Here is an 18401-nt window from a genome sequence, read left to right as displayed (position 1 = left end):
ACAGTCATGCAACAGAAAACCACTTAATTGCAGACTGTACTTCTAAAGCAGGAGAACTTGTAATATAATAATAAAAAATATTAATATTTAATATGAATAGAGATGTTAATCAACAAATTCAGAAGTTTAGCACTATCATGGGTTCAGACTCTTAATAGAATATTTGGTACTGAAAAGAGAACACTATCCCTGGTTATTTAGCAGATTATTGGGATTTCATAAGAGGGAGAAGCTAGTTACATTACCGTATTGATCTCCTTTTAGGAACATAAATCAGCCTTAATTGAATCAGCTTACCCAGGGCAGAAATTTTTTTCCTCTTTATGGCTGGGCTGGAAATTTAAAAAACAAAGTTCCAGGGATGCCTGGGTAGCTTATTTGATTAAGAGTCCGACTCTTGATTTCAGCTCAGGTCATGATCTCAGGGTTGTGAAATCAAGCCCCACACTGGGCTCCATGCTCAGCAGGGAGTCTTGCTTGAAATTCTCTCTCTCAGTCCCCCTCTGCTCCTCCCCCCATGTGCGTGTGCACACGCACACACTCTCCCACTCTCTCTCAAATAAATAAATAAATAAATAAAATCTTTAAAAATGAAGCTCCTGAGATCCACATTAGATTGATGTAGTCTGAGTTGAAAGCATTAGAAGATGTTGACCACTTTATTACCAAGCTCTCCATATGGACAACAAGGAACATTATTGGACAAAAACTCATGTAACTTTCTTTGTGTAATTCAGTTTGGGTTCGTCTCTGAGCTCTCATTTTGTCCAGTACAAAAAGGAAAAAAAAAAAAAAAAAACCATCTAGACATTTCTAGGTAAACTCAATAGTATGCAGCTATTTCTCAGTCTCTTCAGGCTTAACACTTGGCCATATTGATGTTTGTCAGCCTTCATCCTCTCCTGCCCCCTGCAGTTGATGCTAAACTTGGGGTGGGGGGGCATGTCTTGCAGGCATATCCCTGCAGGGGACAGGGATTGGGTGTCCATTTCTCAGTGTGGAGTCATCTCTTGTCCTAAGCCACCTCTCATCCAGGACAAACTTCCTTGTCCTGTTGGGGTCTCAGATGGGATATGACAATTGGTGATGGACTGTCTCTGGTCCAAGGGTCTCTCCTGGCCCACACCTACCCTTCCAACTATTAAGCTCCCCCAAGATGCAGCCACATCCACTCCTTAACCCTGGCAGGCACTATCCACACTGTTCACAGTGGAGCACCTGGGTGGTTCAATTGGTTGAGCGCCCAACTTTTGATGTCCGCTCAGGTGATGATCTCAGGGTGGTGAGATCAAGCCCTGTGTCAGGCTCTGTGTTCAGCATGGAGTCTGCTTGAGATTGCCTCTCTCACTTTCCCTCTGCCCTTCTGCCCTCTCACACTCTCTCAATCAATCAATCAATCAATCAATCAAATCTTAAAAAAAAATCCAACAAAACTCAGCATTCACTGCTTTGTGCTCTGTCCCATCCTGACAATAGCAGTTGTCATTGGGCCAAATAATGATGGAGCCTTTCTCCAGGAAGAGCTATGAGCAAGGAGGAGGAGAAAAACCTTTACTAGCTTGAATTGCTGTCCCATCACATGTGTAGAAGCGATCCTTTCCTGACACAAACAAGGCCTTTCTCTTTGTAATTCCAATTATAGACAACTTCTTGTATCAGGTCTGCTAAATCGGGGCAAGCTGCTTCTCAAGACTAAGTTGAAATGTCCAGTAGCTCCACTGACAGCACTCAAAGACTCCTTAACTCAAGAGTTTCAAGGTGTGCCAAATAGGTTATTGCAAGTCCAAAGTAATAACATCAGTTATTAAGCCAAGATTAATTGGTGCATTTGTAAGGATTATATCAACTATGAGTGCAGATGTGTATAACTTACACTGCCTTTTTGAGAGGCAGATGAGAATGATGGTCAAGTACCCCAACCCTGGGACAGTGCTCTCTAGGTTCGAGACCTGGCTGAGCATCTGCAGGCTGTGAAGCTTTGCTGTGGCTCCCTTTCCTCATCTGTAAAGGATGGAAGTAACTGAAGTGCCTACCACGTAGGGTTGAGATGGGGATTAAGTGAGTTAATACATATAAAGTCATTAGAGGAGTACCTGACAATTGTTTTAATTGTTAAGCTTGTTTTTGCTGAAATATTTTGAGGGCTCATAACTCTCCTGAGATCATCATTGGGAAAGCATGTCACCAGGAACAATTTGAAACATATCTGTACTCTTTTCTCCTGGACCAGATCCTCCTCCTTTTCTTCTTCCTTGTCCTCCATCCTCTCTTCGTCATTCTCCTCCTCCCCTTCCTTCTCTTCCTCCTTCCCCTCTTCCTTCTTCTCTTTTTGAATCATGAAACATCCTCTCTTCAGCTCATGAACCATTTTTCTTAAAGGCATCCTGGTCCACGCCCTTCCCTCTAGAGTGGCATGCTCAGTGCATAATGCTCTCATTCCACTTACAGAAAATTAAGGTCCCATCCAGAGATCTCCACCTCAACCACAATGAGTTATGATACATTTTTCTCTCTTGTTCAGCTATTCTTATGCCAGTGATACTCCTACTTTTGTTTCTATTACAAAACTCTTAGCAACCCATACACCTTTCCACCACCACGGAGGCTGCCATGCTTTCCAAGGCAACTCACTTCCCTTCTGGAAAACCTGTGTATGAGCTTTGTGTTTCTGTATTGAGGGCACCTATGAAACAGTCCCCATTTCCTGAATACTTTTCTCACTTTCAGCCACTGTACCCTTTTACTCCTTCTTGCTGGATTTCATGTAGGTTACACACATGGGTTACACATGATCTACTCCAAGACTACTTAGAAACCATCACTGTCACATAGCTTTGCATGTCAAGAAAACTTGTAGAAACTTGCAACATGTCTTGAGTGAAATGTAAATAATTTATTCTGAGTTGTCTCATATTGAGCCAGTATTGGGAATTTTCCATATACGGTTGACTCTTGAGCAATATGAGTATGAACTATGCAGGCCCACTTAGTCATGGATTTTTTTCCAATAAATACAGCAGTACTGTCAATGTGTTTCTCTTCCTTATGATTTCCTGAATAACATTCTCTTTTCTTTAGCTTACTTTATAATAAGAATATAGTATAAATACATAAAACATACAAAATATGTGTTAATCTATTGTTTACATTATTGGTAAGGTTTCAGGTCAACAGCAACTACTGATAGTGAAATTTGGGGGGAGTAAAAAGTTTTACACAGATTTTTGACCACATAGGGGGTCAGTGTCCCTAATCCCTGTGTTGTTCAAGAGTCAACTCTACCTACAAACCCACAGAACTAAATGTTTCACAATAAGAGTTACTGTCTGTGTATCACTAATGTAAGATCACATCCATTATCTGATTATCTCTTTCCCCTTAGGGAGAACATACCACTGTTGACCATTTCCTCATTCCAAAAAGGCATATCTGTACTTCATATACATTTTCAGCCATACACAGACATTTTTTATTACTCTAAAATCACTTCCCAGAAAGCTAAAGCGTTGTCACTGTTTTCCAAACACCAAGTCATCTTTCCATCCAACATGGGAGGGATGTAATAGCTGAACTTCTAAGAAGATAAAACAGAGTCAGAGCCTTCCTCTCTTGGCTCATTTCAGATATGGCCAGGTTCCCCTCTGTCTATATTGGGAAGGATGGAGGGGAGGGCAAGGCTGAGCACAGAGGATGAGGTGAGAGAGAGGTGATGGCAAAGGAGGGAGTATCCTCAGCATCATAAAGAGAAGCAGATGTGGAGTAACAGGCCCAGGCACAGGTGACCCCTGTGGGCAGATTATTTAACATGTTTGTGTCTAGATTTCTTCATCTGTAGAATAAGACTAACTAATGCCAACCTCCCTGGGCCCTGAGGAACTAGATGAGATCACTGATGTACAATCTAGCATCCCGGGCCTGGAGTGAAGTGCTACTGCAAAAGAGGTCCTCTTAGGGCTTATGCTTCCTGCTCAAGTTCCCAAGAACATTCCCTGTGGTCTCTTAAAAGGTCCCGAATATCTCCCCAGCATTAAAGATTATGTTTGATGTTCATCTTACTATATGTAGACGTTGACCCTACATTTGATTTCCCTTCTCTTCTTTTTTCTAGCTTCCCTTCTTAGTTTTAGGGAAGAAAGCCAACCATGAGTGGGCTGTGTAAGCTCAGGTTTCTAGTTTTTTCCAGGCACTGGAGACAAGGAGGTTCACAGGTAGTGGAGGAAGTGGATGAAAATCGTATCTCAGCATGTCAAATTGCAAGTGAAATTTCCAATGACACTAAAGGAGGTTTTGTGCTGTCTTCATGAAGGTCCTTCTTCCCACGGAGGGGATATCTCATCCAGACACCCAAATTCCAATAAGCAGCTCCCAAACCTCGAGGTTTTTCCATGTCTAAGACTTTCTGACTATAGATTTCTTTGCTCCCTGAGAGTGGGGCTGTGAAATAGTTCATTGCAAGTAAGAGGTGCTTTAGTGAGTTCTCTCTGCTTCCCCACCCCCTCAGGCTTCCTAGAGCTTGAGGCACAGAGTGGGTGCAGGAGAAAAACAGACAGTATGAGTTGATGGTGATAAGAAACTATGTGAATATGACTTCTGACGTAGGACAGGATGAAGTTGTGTGTTTTTTTAATCTCATATTTCATGCAGGGCTGGGCTGAGGATGTGGCAGGCATGGCGTATGCCCTACGTTCACTGCCAGAGGGGGCTCCCTGCCTGCCACAGGTGAGAGCCAGCTCTGGGGTGCCTGCCCCAATGGGGAAGGGGGATGGAGGGGCCTGGTGGGGGAGGGGTGGGGACTTTCCTCTACCTTTGGTGGTCTGCTGGAGGACTCTGCCGCAGAAGGATCCAGAACTTCATGTCGTGAATGTCATTTTCTTAGCTTGGGAGTGAAATTGCAACAGACTAAAAACCCTTATGTTGCTTGATTTTTATAGTGCACACTCTTCTCTGGAACACCATACGATAGTATAAAGTATATATATAAATGTCCAGAAAGTCTGGGCCTACCTGCGTTCCGTTAAATGAATCCGAATGCTTTGTCATCCTGCTGTTACAAGTACGTTTCGGTAGTAAGATTAGCTGTGTTACATAAAGCCAACCACCACCAATCCAAAACAGATTGTCTACTGTAAACTGTCTTACTTTATAAACTGGACATTGAATGATGGCCCTAGACATAATACATTTTGATCTAAATGTTTTCTTGAAATTCTCTTACAATTTTTACCCTTGGTTTTAAAATTTTAAATGTCATATTTACCTCTCATCACCCCTACCTCTTTCTGACCCCTTTCCTTATTATTATTCAGCCAAGACCACATTGGCAGTATGGTTGCCAACTCACCTCCGTGCCCCACCCCCAAATACAAGTCTCTTTAAAAAAAGAAAAAAGTTATCTACTTTCGACCTTTTATCATTCTCTACTTTTCCTGGGGTCCTTTTTTATTCCTCTTCCCGCCGAAAACCAGCCCTTCCTGTCCTCCACCTCCGTATCTGAAAGCATTAAGCACGCACGTCACGCAAAGGGTTTGCCACGTCAAGGACAGCAAACACTGGCAGCAGAGAGATGAAGCGCGGTTACCTGATTAACCCAGAAACCTCTATCATACACAGAAGGCAGAAGATAAAGCTAAGACATTTCAGTACGTGCCTACCACATCGAACCCATCCTACCACTAGGTCTTGATAATTCAACCTTCTTGGCTCCTATAAACAGCAGTCTGAAAACCCACACGCGCTATTTACTGATAGGGTTTTCCCCCCCTCGGCTTCTAAGGTCTTTGCCTTCCCTCTTGTTGCAGTGGTCAGTCTACATCCGGGCTGCTGTCCGAAAAGAGAAAGGCCTGCCCATCCTCGTGGAGCTGCTTCGAATAGATAACGACCGTGTGGTGTGTGCGGTGGCCACGGCACTCCGGAACATGGCCTTGGACGTCAGAAACAAGGAGCTCATTGGTACGTTCTCTCCCAATTCACAGCAACTCATATTTTAAGTAGAAAATATTTCCTGGCAGGGTGCATGTGGTCAAAGCCATAGGCAGGACATCTGCACCTGCAGAAATAGTGCGTTTATTAGAGGCCGTGTTTTCCCAGCTGTCCCTTCTGCTTTGAATCCAATGCGCTGACTTATCCTTTAGAATTCAGAGGAAAATGCGACGTTTGTTGACATTCCTAATCCTTGCAAATTAAAAAGGACCACAGTGCTCAGCACTGGATACCACTGTCCTGAGCCTCTAAATCTCTGTCCAGTTGTTTGTTTGCTTTCCACATGGTGAACTGGAATTCTAACGGATACACGCCACACCTCTTCCCCTGTCTGTTTTAAGACTCATTTTGGATTAGACCACACCGGCTCTTGAATCCTATTTTAAAAGATTCATCTCCCTCTAATTCGCTATTCAAGAAATAGGAAGGATGTTTTCTTAATGAAGCATTCAGGAGGTCATATAGTCATCTATTCAACAAATATTTATCCATGACCTCCTCTGGTCCAGGCCTGTTCTAGGCCCAGAGAGCGTATCTGTGAGCCAAGCAGATAGGAAGCCTTGCCCTCGTGGGGTTTACATTCAGGAGAGGGGAGAGGTACAACGAACAAAATACACACATGAACCCCGTGTGTGTTAGAAACCTTCCACAGGGTAAAGGAAACTAATTGTGAGGCCGCAAGTGTTTTTCATTGAGATGAAGTTCACCTAACATTACATTCACCACTTTGGAGTGCGCCATTGCGATGGTATTTAGCATTTTCACACTGTCACAACTCCAGTTCTAAAACATTTTCCTCGCCCTAAGGAAAACGCCATAGCCATGAAGAAGGCATCGCATTTTCCCTCCTCCAAGCCCCTGGCAGCCACAGTCTCCTTTCTGTCCCTGCAGACATCCCGATTCTGGATCTTTCATGTAAATGGAATCATATAATATGCGAGCCTTCGTGTCTGGCTTCTTTCACTCAGCCTAGGGCTTGTGGTTTTAACTGGGAGGTCAAAGTCAAGATAGGAGTTGTGGAAAGGTGACATTTGAGCAAAGACCTGAAGGAGGTGAGAGTGGGTCGTGTGGATATCTAGGGGGGGAGTACAAACAAACTGAAGGAGAAGCTTCTGCAAGTAGCCCCTGGTGGGGAAGCTGGGAGCCATGCGGTGGGGTCAACGTCTTCAAGGGGTCTTATGTGTCTGGTGCAGAGCGAGTGGTAGGAGCCCAAGTCGGAGAGGCTTCCTGGGTCCTCCCTCTGCAGATGAGAAGATCCCAGGCCAAGGCCATGGATGCGTGGAGAAGTGGTCAACCAAGGGACCCACCCAGGGAGAGGCACAAGCCTCCCCACAGACATTTGTCCGCCTGGTAGGGCATCTGAAATTAAAGAGATGATTCCAGTAGTGTCTGTGGTCGGTGCAGCGTGAAGCCTGGCAAGCCTGCTTACAGGTAACAGGGTCAGCGGAGTTCGGGAAGCAGGGAGCTGGACCACCCACCATGCCGAAGGTTCATGTTATGCAGCCTCTGGGCCGGGGGAAAGGGAGGAAGCAGGTGAGCATGGGCAAAGGAGCAAGATTCCATTCCTGGGCCCGTTGGAGTACCAAGCATGGGTCCTAATTTCATCCACAGATGTCACATAAATACGTGGGTCTAGTTCTGCTGTCCTCATTCCTGAGCACGGCGTGCTAAGCCATTTTGGGATCTGGAAACCAGCCACTTTTTTTCTGCCATTTCGTAATACCCATCATATCCTCCAATAAAAACAAAAGTATCTTCGGACCTTCATCCATTTATTTATTTACAGGGAACCAGACTTCAAATCTGTGTCTAATAAATGCAGTGGTTTTGTTAAGCTCACAGTCTATGATAAGGCATGAAAGATAAACTCACAATTTGATGTGTATACTTAGTTTGAATATGACTTAAAAATTGTTTATGGATTTTGTGTATTTAAACCAGGCCATTAACTCAGAAGGTTACCTTCTCCAAATCCGCTTTTCCTTTCCTTACATAGTCGTTTCAGACAGGACAGATGGGGCTTCCAATAAAATCCTAGTGCTCCTATGTAAAATGGAGGGGAAAAAAATCAATAGCTAATCAGTCTGCTGCCTGTATACTAACTGCTAGGTATCGTGTGTTTGGTGTTTTATTTCTTTTGGTGGATTAAAATATAACAAAATAGGGAACTATTGACTGCTTCTCTAGCTTGCAGGCATCTCTTCTTTCTCAGAAGCCAGTTATCTAGTACTCTCTCTGAGGCAGGAACATTTGGAACTCCATATTGCCCGTGTTAAATTAAGCCTTTACTATCAAATGTCACCAGACAGGAAGGGGAGCCAGCCGTTTAAAAATAGAAGTGAAAATATCCAAGTCACCGACTTTATGGAATCAATAACTTTTTCCTTGAATGAGAAAAGCAGAACTTAACAAAACAAAAACAACAACACACCTTTCTAGTCTATCTAGGAGAAAGAAGATGTGACCTCTGCCAGCCCTTTTACTTGAAATGCTGTATCAACACAGTGATTTTTATAGGAAATGCTATACAGAACTTTATATATTGAAAAGGAAGCTGCAGTATCTTTGAACAAAGAACAGCAACAGTGACAAAGAGTTGAACTTGGACTTCTCTTTTCCATCACTTCTCCCCCAAAGCTTTGGTGACCTCCTGTGGTTTCAGGGTGTTAAAGATCACCTGTATTCTGATGACTCTCAGGTGGATGTCTCTGGTGTACATCCCACACCTCAGGGTCCAGTCGTCTGTCCAGGATCTCCACTGGATATCCTCAGGCACCCCAGATACATCTCCAGACCTGAGCTCCTTAACGTTCCCTCCGACCCCAGTCCCTCCACAGTCTTCCCCCAACAGCAGACGGCAGCGTGTCTTTGCTCTGGGCCACACTCGGCACCTTGCGGGGCTCTTTGACTCTTCGGTCCCCATACCCACTCTGTCAGCAAGTCTGATCACGCTTCTGCATTCTCCCAGAACCTGCCACTTCTCATCTTCCGTGCTTTTTTTCCCCAAACTCCCATCACTGCTCACCTACCTGGTTATTACCTTGGCCCCTGCCCAGTCTCCCTGCCTCTGCCATCACCCCCTACCGTCCACTCTTTACGCAGTAGCCAGATGGTCCTGTTAAGACCTTAGCCAGAGCATGTCTCTTCTCCTGTCCGCCCCAGGGTAAGTGAAATGTCTGCTGCGCAGCTATGGCTCTGCCTGATCGAGCTCTCTGGTTCCCCTCCACACTCGCCTTCTCCCCTCTCGCTGTCACGAGCATGCTGTGGTCGCTGGTTCACCGAGGTTCCCTTATCATGTGAGCCATGATCCTGCCTCAGGGCCTTTGAACTGGCCGCTCCCTCTGCATGCAGTCCTCTTTCTTCAAGTGTCCTTGAGCCTCTGTTCTCATCCCACTCACGCTTTACGTTCCAGTTTCTGGCCCCCGGTCTTAAATTCCACCCCCTTCTTCATTTTGCTTCTCTCCCCAGCACCAGTCACCTCCTAATATATAACACAAAACTTCTTTATCTTGCTTGCTGTCCATCTTCCTGCCACTGGAAAGTATGCCCACCAAGGGCAGGAAGTTCTGTCTTGTTGGTTCACTGGGGTAGTCCATGTACCTAGAAGGGTGCCTGGACCCATAATAGGGACTTCATACATTTTCACTGAATAAATGACAAAAGTAAATTTTTTCCTGCCTGGCCATCATCTTAAAATGAACCCCAATCAGCAAAACATTAAGTAAGCAAATTAAATTAAACTTTAAAAGAAAGCATTTTATATTAATTGAAGAAAATCATTTTAAAAACTTGTTCATCTTCCTCCTAAAATTTACTTGGTGTATGCAGACATTCACAATTTCAGAAGAAACCCCATTTTCCCCATCACTGGTTTAGGGTTTCAGTTTAAATCGCAACTCTTTGGAGATGGTTCTTTTAGTTAGGATGGGGGAGGGGCTGCTGCTACATTTCGGTTAAGACATGGTTCATCTTCCGGGATTCCATCATTGGGAAACTGTTGAACAACAATCCTCCTACCCCCTCAGCTCTCATGAGGATCATCTAAAAGGAATGTCCTCTTGTCATATGAGCTTCCATGGCTCTGGGTCTGTCTCTGCCATTGGGCAATAGGTATTATCTACTTATCTCTCTCTGTCTATAGATGGACCTTCTTGTTCTTCTCAATGATGTGGCGCAGCTATCCAAATTAGTGAACATGCATACATTTCTTTGCTGCCTCCCAAATATGTTAATTATCCGAGTGAAGTGTTATTTCATCATTCAGAGAGGTTTTTATAAAGAATGGTAATAATTAGGGCGCCTGGGTGGCTCAGTTGGTTAAGCGACTGCCTTCAGCTCAGGTCATGATCCTGGAGTCCCTGGATCGAGTCCCGCATCGAGCTCCCTGCTCGGCAGGGAGTCTGCTTCTCCCTCTGGCCCTCCCCCTCTCATGTGCTCGCTCTCTCTCTCTCTCAAATAAATAAATAAAATCTTTAAAAAAAAAAAAGAATGGTAATAATTAGCTTCAGTGAAAAGAGCAAACAATATTATATCCCTTTAGCAAGTATAATAAAACGCCATCCATTTTGGCACATTGCCAGTCCTGATAAAGACGGCAGACACTTATTTTAGCCAAATCTCTACCTTCTCTGCCAACAAACAAAGGAAACTCCAAAAAATAAAAACTTCAAACGTGTATAAACACTAGACAAGAGAGAGATTGATCACCTGGCAAACACTGGTCATTAACCCATTGCTATCCATCCGTGGAAAATAATCCTCAAGAGGGTAATTTCATTGAATGTGCTGTTTTGTTTTGCCGCATTTGCAGACAGCCCAGAAAATCAAGACTACATCAGAACCATTGCTGTGGATAACACGAGCCCTGCAAGGTTCCCAACAGGCAAGACTATCTAGTCTGCGGATGCCTGGTGCCACATTCTAGGCCCCGCCCATGCCACCCCAAACTGCCTCTTATTTCTCATGGTTTTTTCATGAATTCTTCAGCCACGCCAGATTTTGTACTGTCATTCCCACTTACGCACTTAACGACCTCCCACCCGCCATTCCAAACGAAGCTCAGGGTGGCCTTCCCAATGTAGGCTACTCCTTGAGCTCAGAGCAGAGGTGGGTAGTACCCAGCTGATAGGAAACATTTTTTTTTTTTAAGATTTTATTTATTTATTTGAGACAGCGAGAATGAGAGAGAGAGAGCACATGAGAGGGGGGAGGGTCGGAGGGAGAAGCAGGCTCCCTGCCGAGCAGGGAGCCCGATGCGGGACTCGATCCCGGGACTCCAGGATCATGACCTGAGCCGAAGGCAGTCGCTCAACCGACTGAGCCACCCAGGCGCCCCGTGATAGGAAACATTTTAATTTAAGATTTCCATCGGGGAATTGTAGGTTTGCGATGTCTTTTAGGGTTTTTGTGTGTATGTACTTAATCTTCCCCTAATGAGATAAGAGACAGGGATCAGGTACCCTATTTATTTTCATGTCCTACAGGACCTACCACTTTGCTGTGCCCATAGCAGGCACTCAGTACATGTTTGCTGAACTAATGCACTGATGGGTGAGAAACACCGGTATTTTTTCTGAAGAATGATCTGGAGGCGGTTTGGGGAATCCCAGGTAGAGAGAGGAAGGGGTAGGGGAAATGTCTGTTTCAGCCTCTTTCCATGGCTTCCAGGGAATAGACAGAAAGACAGCTTAGACGCTCCCTGAAATCCAGGACTCTTGTCAAGCTCAAACTCATTCTGCTGCCTCTCGGAAAGAGGCTTGAGATTGGGTAGGAAACAGTACCATTTTCTGTGTGTGCCTTGATCACTGCCAGAAGTTTGTGTTGGCAGAGTGACTGCACCCCCTTCGGGTTGTATTGGCAGAGCGATGGAGCACCCTCCCTTCGCTTCCCGGGCCGTGGCTGCTTGCCACACATTCTGGCAGGTGATCTGGAAGCATCCTCCCCGTTCCCCCACCTCCTTCCCTGGACTGAAGAGAAGGACCTTCCACTGCCTCATGAACCTGGCCCTTCCCTAGTTTACCTCATCCTCTGCTTTGCATGACCCTTTCCCTCGATTATCATTTGGATGGTTGGGTACCATATCTGGGATGATCTATAAGAATGTTTCTTTGACCCACACATTCGTCTTATAAGACCCATTCTTCTCATGAAACTAACCTTCTACTCACCCCATCAGCTAGCTGAGCTTCTGTCTAGGCAGCACGCTCTCATTCGGTTCCAAGTTCTGAGGGAGCGCCAGACAAAATTTGACTCACTCTGGGGTCAGAAGGGGGCCATTTCCTTACAGGAGTCTGCTGGCACCAAACACAGGTAACCACCAGGAAAGACGGAGGAGAAAGGAGCCCCATATTTCGGGTGTACGTGGTGGTACTTTCCCACACTAATGAAATCATGAACAAAATAAGGGTAGTTTCTTGCCTGGGAGTTAATTATTATTTAAGCAGTAACCCATTGCTGTTTCTCTCCCCTTTTGGGGTTTTCAGACTATCCTTTTCATTCATTTAGGGAAGTAGAGGCCAAGGGGCTGGGGACATTCCCTTCCTAGCTTTTTTTTTTTTCTTGCCACAATGTTTTAAATATTCAGGTGAAAGATTTTATCTGACCACTGTAAAGACTGTTTATAGACAGTGGTTGCTGGTTATATTTAAAGGACAATATAAAAACTTCCTTTTAAGTGAAGATAGAAACTGAATAAAGAAAAAGATAGTCAATTCTGTCAATAGAATGACCTCCTCCATGCCAGATTGTTACCTAGGGAGGAGTGTATTTTCTTCTGGAAAACTAGAAGGAAAAAAAGGGGAATATCTTCATTATATCTGTACTGTCCTGAATGTTGCATAGCTTTGTAAATATTTTCTTTTAATTAGTGATTTCACAACTGAATTTCCTGAGATGTCTGTCCACAGAATTGTCAACCTGGCAGTACTGATCTTCATCCAAACTTTAGGATACATTTTTACTCAATTCTGTAATCATGAGAGCATGTTTTCAGGGAAATAAAGAGATACCTAAAGCAGGGTCTCCACCTCCAAGAAGAAGCATTCCAAATATTACTTAGGAAGTGGTTCCTCAAAGTTTGTCTTTTTTTTTTTTAAGATTTTATTTATTTATTTGACAGAGAGAAAGACAGCAAGAGAGGGAACACAAGCAGGGGGATTGGGAGACGGAGAAGCAGGCTTCCAGCTGAGCAGGGAGCCTGATGCGGGGCTCGATCCCAGGACCCTGGGATCATGACCTGAGCCAAAGGCAGATGCTTAATGACTGAGCCATGCAGGCGCCCCCCTCAAAGTTTGTCTTAATTCTTTTTTAAAAGGTTTTATTTATTTATTTGACAGAAAGAGAGAGAGCGAGAACAGGAACACAAGCTGGGGGGTGGGAGAGGGAGAAGCAGGCTTCCTGCTGAGCAGGGAGCCCGATGTGGGGCTCGATCCCAGGACCCTGGGATCATGACCCGAGCCAAAGGCAGACACTTAATGACTGACCCACCCAGGTGCCCCAGTTTGTCATAATTCTTTGGCCCAGGATTGAAACACATCTTGGTCATCATCCCCTGTGTGCTGAAAATATCACTTTGCACCCACAGTGTCTCCTAGCAAAACTGGAGAACAGAGGGCTCTAACATTGTATGGCCCACCCATCAGTTAAAGTTGCAGGGAGGCACCTGGGTGGCTCAGTGGGTTAAGCATCCAGCTCTTGATCTCGGCTCATGTCATGATCTCAGGATCGTGGGATCGAGCCCCAAGTCGGGCTCTGCACTGAGCCTGGAGCCTGCTTAAGATTCTCTCTCCCCCTTTCCCTCTGCCTTCTCTCTCTATCTTCAAAAAATAAAGTGTGTGTGTATTTTAGTTTCTCATCTCCTGTATAGATGGCTTGCATATGGCAGAACATTCTGGCATATGGGCCTCCCATTCTGGAGGGCAGCCTTCTCATGGGGCACATTCTTTACCCGTGTTCTTGACCCTGGGGAGTCCCACCTTTGCCCAGGGAAAGAGCAGAACTCTGGAGACCTCAATGCAACTGAGAGGCCATGAGTTATTTTTATTCCTGGGCATGTGTAAGGTGCACTTTATTAAGTAGATTTGAGGACATTTTAGAGACATACCTTCTCTACTTTTCAAAATGTGTTTCTCCAGACCCTGGCAGATGTTGTTTTAATTAAAACACATGCAATTTCAATTAGTATTGTAAAAAGAAGCCTGGTTTCCCAGACGAGGTGATTTATCAGAGCACTCTTTGCTGGCTCTCTTTAATAACTTGATTTCACAAGCCAAAATCTAGGCAGCTGGAAAGGTGTGTGCTTTGGCCAAAACTTGGTATCTTCAGATTAGGTGCCTGTTAGAGCCCCCAGACCCGAGAGCCTAATCTCGTGAACGCTGCCTTCCTTTCCGGCTGAGCCATGGGTTCTTCGTTAATTAACTTTGGGCACCTGTTGGGGAAATTTTGGCGGCTGGGTCTGGCAGATAAGAATTGCTTGGAAGGGGAGTTGTAAATAAACCGAAGAGCCGATAATTATTTTATTAAACAAGACTTAATGATTCACCCCTTGGAAATACTCCATGTGGGGAAAAGGCAAAACTGACTGAAATTTACAGCGGATCCAAATTTCAGAACCTCTGCTTAAAGACCTCCAAGAAAAGAGGAAATAAAATCCACCTAACTTTACTCTGACTAGTTAGGTATTCATTTTATGCCTAGCCAAATAGTTTCAGAAGAGAATGTTTTCAAGAAGAGACTACATGAGAAATGAAATGGATCTCCTCGAATACCCCCACATCTTGAGAATCTAAAAGAAGGGAAGAGGATTTTAGCAAGATAATGTTTTCAAATTGTATTTTTTCTATATGTAGACTACCATCTTCTCCCCTATACCCCCTCCAAAAAAAAAAGTTTTAATCGTGTGGAAAGAAATTGTTATTTGTACTCTCTAACGCTAAAAATGGCGGATTAGAAAATAGTTTAAGAGCTTAAAGATGAATACTCTTTTCGCCGTTCGGGCATTTGGTTGTATTTATTGCGCTGGATGTTGAAGAATTACAGAGCAGGCAAGGACAGCCGTAATTGGGGGTTCTGCTAAAGAAAAGGCATGTAGGCTGGCACCGTATATTGAATGTGCCTGTGGTTCTGCCCGAGGGCATGTAAGGCAATAAAAGGAGGAGAAAGCAGACACTGTAGCGAAGGGGCAGCCATCCCAAGAAGAAGAACACAGCAAGCCCCAGGCAAGAAGCTGGGGACCCAAGAGGCAGAGGGAGGATGGAGGTGCAGCCGCCTCCTAGCATCTGGGCAGTCTATGAACCAGCATAAGCAGATAGAGCAGAGTTTGCTCCTTGAGAAGCAAGCTTGAGAAGAAAAGCTCGTCTGTTCATCCTGTCAGACTAGAACCAAGGGGATGCTTGGTAAGAGGAGAGGGGAAGCAAAGAATCATTCCCAACGGCTCCTCGCCAAAATATCCTGAGTAGTTTCAAGACACTTAGTTGACATTCAGAGATTTCTTCTCTTACAACCAGGAAAGTTCATGAAAGTTCATTTATTGCCTCTCAGAAAAGACTGGGTTTTTTGGGGGGTTTTTCAAATTTACAACGAAATTTCCCTATTCAGTTTTGTGCGTTCTAGTGTCTGAACAATGTCACATAAAATAAATGGCTTTGGAGAAGAATGATAAAGGACAAGTGGCTTGTCTCCCGAAGCAGGTAGTATCCTTTGAGCACCAATTTTACCATCCTTATTCTTGAATATAGGCAACTGAACTTGACACATTACCAGCCAGGATGGCGCATGCATTCAGTAATGTGCAATGTGTTGCTTTTAATTAGGAGTCACTAGTATTTTAACATCAATACGAGAGGGTATTTGATGTATAAGATGGATCAAAAGATAAAAAAATCCCCATGGTCTTCACATGGAGACTTGAACAGTTTAATTTGCTTGTTAGAAGGGAAAGTTGTAGCCAAGAAATGGAGAGTGGTGGGGTTCAACTTTTTAACTGAATGTTAATTAATTCCACAGACTGATACCACCCAGTGTCTGCATGAGAGTCAGGTCCATTTCAGGAGTGACCTTGTTATTCTTAAAATGTTAGTGTGGGTGTGAGAGATGACCCACATCACAGGCTTGTCTCGCCAGGAGATGGTTATGGAGGGTCACAGTGTGCCAGGACCACTGGGAATACTGAGGTGAGCAAGGCTTCACTTTGCCGCTTTGGACCAGAGTTCCCATATGCACCATGACTGGGTGACAAGTGTGCTGAAATTGTGATACCCTCCGCCCCCAGGAAAGTCTGGGGGGCACCTGGGCCTGCCCACCCTCCTGGATCTATGGCCTCCAATGGGGCATAGCTGTTGTCCAACAGAGCTCCTACCCCCAATACATTGCAGGTATTCTGTCCTCAATGTGTGCCAGGCCAAGGACACGATCAGGAAGTTCTGCCCAAGACAGGACTCACCTTCACACCCCAGCACGAGACATCCTCACCGTGTCACTCTCTCTGGGGCTCAAAAGGATGGGCCTTCAAGTCATCATCAACCCAAACCCTAATCTTTTACTTTCCTTCCTGTTTCCAGTGATAGAAATGGATAGAAACTTTGGGGATTGTTTTCTTCTTTTTCTTTATCCCTGTAGATGCATCACGATGCCTTCTTTGTACTTCTTCAGGGAATTTCTTGAATTCTCTGTGTGATTTCTGTGCCTCTCACCTTGAGTTTCACCCATAGCCTGGCAGGTCCAGTGTATACCGTGGCTTCCTACCTGGGGCACTTTGCCCCCCTCAGCCTTCCTATACTCCCACCCCCACATCCCTGTTCACCTCGAGCTCTGGGCAAGCACTCCAGCTAAGGACTATTCAGTGTTTTCATGATGTGAATGACACAAAGTGAACTCTGCTACCTGATTTTTTTCAATAAAGCAGTTTTTATTAAGCCCCCCAGAAGTTTCCATTCCTTCTAGTGTGGGCATGTCTCTCTCCTGATCTTGCTCGACCTTTCCAGCAGCATTGGATGTATTCCTGTGTCATGGTTTCTAGGATAAAACTTTCCTGGTTTTCTTCCTTCTTCTTCTTTTCCCTTTAGCTCTTTCTCCTCCACTCTCTCTCTAAACTCTGTCGTGGGTCAATCTTCTGTAAAGCCCAGCATATAAATGTTTTATTTCTGTTACTGTATTTTCCAATTCTAGAATTCCCATTTCGCTCTTTCCTATAGTTTCCATTTCTTTGCTGAATTTTTCCATTTTTTTCATGTATGTTGTCCATGTTTCCCCTAGGTAGCTTAACATATATATCACAGATAAAGTCCTTGTCTGCTTATCCTACCATCTGGGTTATTTGTAGATTTGTCTATACTGGCTGTCTTTTCTCTTAATTGTGAATCACGTTTTCCTGCTTCTTTGCACGTCTGTGATTTGTTACTTATGCCAGACATCGTGTGTTAAAGTTTTAGAATTGACTGAGGTAGATTATACCTCCAAAAAAAGAACACCCCATTTCTTCTATCAGGTTTCTTTTTTTTTTTTAAAGATTTTATTTATTTATTTGACAGAGAGAGAGATAGCGAGAGCAGGAACACAAGCAGGGGGAGTGGGAGAGGGAGAAGCAGGCTTCCCGCCGAGCAGGGAGCCCGATGTGGGACTCGATCCCAGGACCCTGGGACCATGACCTGAGCCGAAGGCAGACGCTTAACAACTGAGCCACCCAGGCACCCTCTTCTATCAGGTTTCTAAGGTAGAGGGCTGAGTTGATCTGATATATACTTTAGCAATATCTGGGCTTTAAATTCAGCTTAGTTGCAGCTTTTAGTTAAATTCAGTTTTCACCACTGAGTTCAAGTGTTTCAAGATGTGATCAGTATTTAACCTATAGCTGGGCTAGGAAGCTGAGCACCTGCAGATTCCAGAGAGTTCTCTCTAGTGTTATGGCCCTGACATCAGTTTTCTGAATCAAAGGATCTCTCTCTTCCCCTCCCATGCCTCGTTCCCCCATTCCCCCTTTCTGCTATAAATCTCAGCTGCCAGCTATTTGGATCATTGCATTACCTACATTTTTCAGATCATTTTACTCTCACTTTCTCTATTTCTGTATTTGCTTTTCCTAAGTTTGCACCTTTCCTTCCAGTTGGGCACGCTCCCTACGGTCCCTACTCTTACCTTTCTCTCTTCAACTCCGTCCCTTCAGCTGTTCCCCATCCCTGCTCTTTTACTCTTCCACTCCTTACCCATCCTCCAAGACAAATTCAGCTTCCCCTGCCATCCTTCACAAAACTTCCCTGAGAACTCTAGGTTTAATTTTTTTGCCCCACTGGAGCACTTTCATAGTTATCGTGCAGCCCCCGAATTTAGCACATAGGGAGTCCGTGTACAAGATCCGTAGTAATGCATAATGTGTCCAGTGAAGTTGGGTTATCTCCTTGGCCAAGCTGATAGCTTTTTAGAAAGAAGAA

General features: G+C 44.5%; 1 protein-coding gene across 2 annotated transcripts in view; it reads left to right on the top strand.

Annotated features, from left to right (window-relative positions):
* The window catches only part of CTNND2 (catenin delta 2), an 893404-nt gene that overhangs the window by 784782 nt on the left and 90221 nt on the right, over nucleotides 1-18401 (top strand). The window contains exons 16-17 of one of the 2 annotated variants that reach the window (XM_034998886.1): nucleotides 4645-4719; nucleotides 5799-5949. In XM_034998886.1, coding sequence (XP_034854777.1) covers nucleotides 4645-4719; nucleotides 5799-5949 — 226 coding nt within the window. The remainder of the gene's footprint in view (nucleotides 1-4644; nucleotides 4720-5798; nucleotides 5950-18401) is intronic. The other variant, XM_034998887.1, reaches the window with a different exon arrangement.

This window comes from Mirounga leonina, unplaced genomic scaffold (assembly GCF_011800145.1).
Source record: "Mirounga leonina isolate KUSES-001 unplaced genomic scaffold, KU_Mleo_1.0 Mir_95, whole genome shotgun sequence".
Taxonomy (NCBI): domain Eukaryota; kingdom Metazoa; phylum Chordata; class Mammalia; order Carnivora; family Phocidae; genus Mirounga; species Mirounga leonina.
This window is presented reverse-complemented; position numbering and strand designations above follow the sequence as displayed.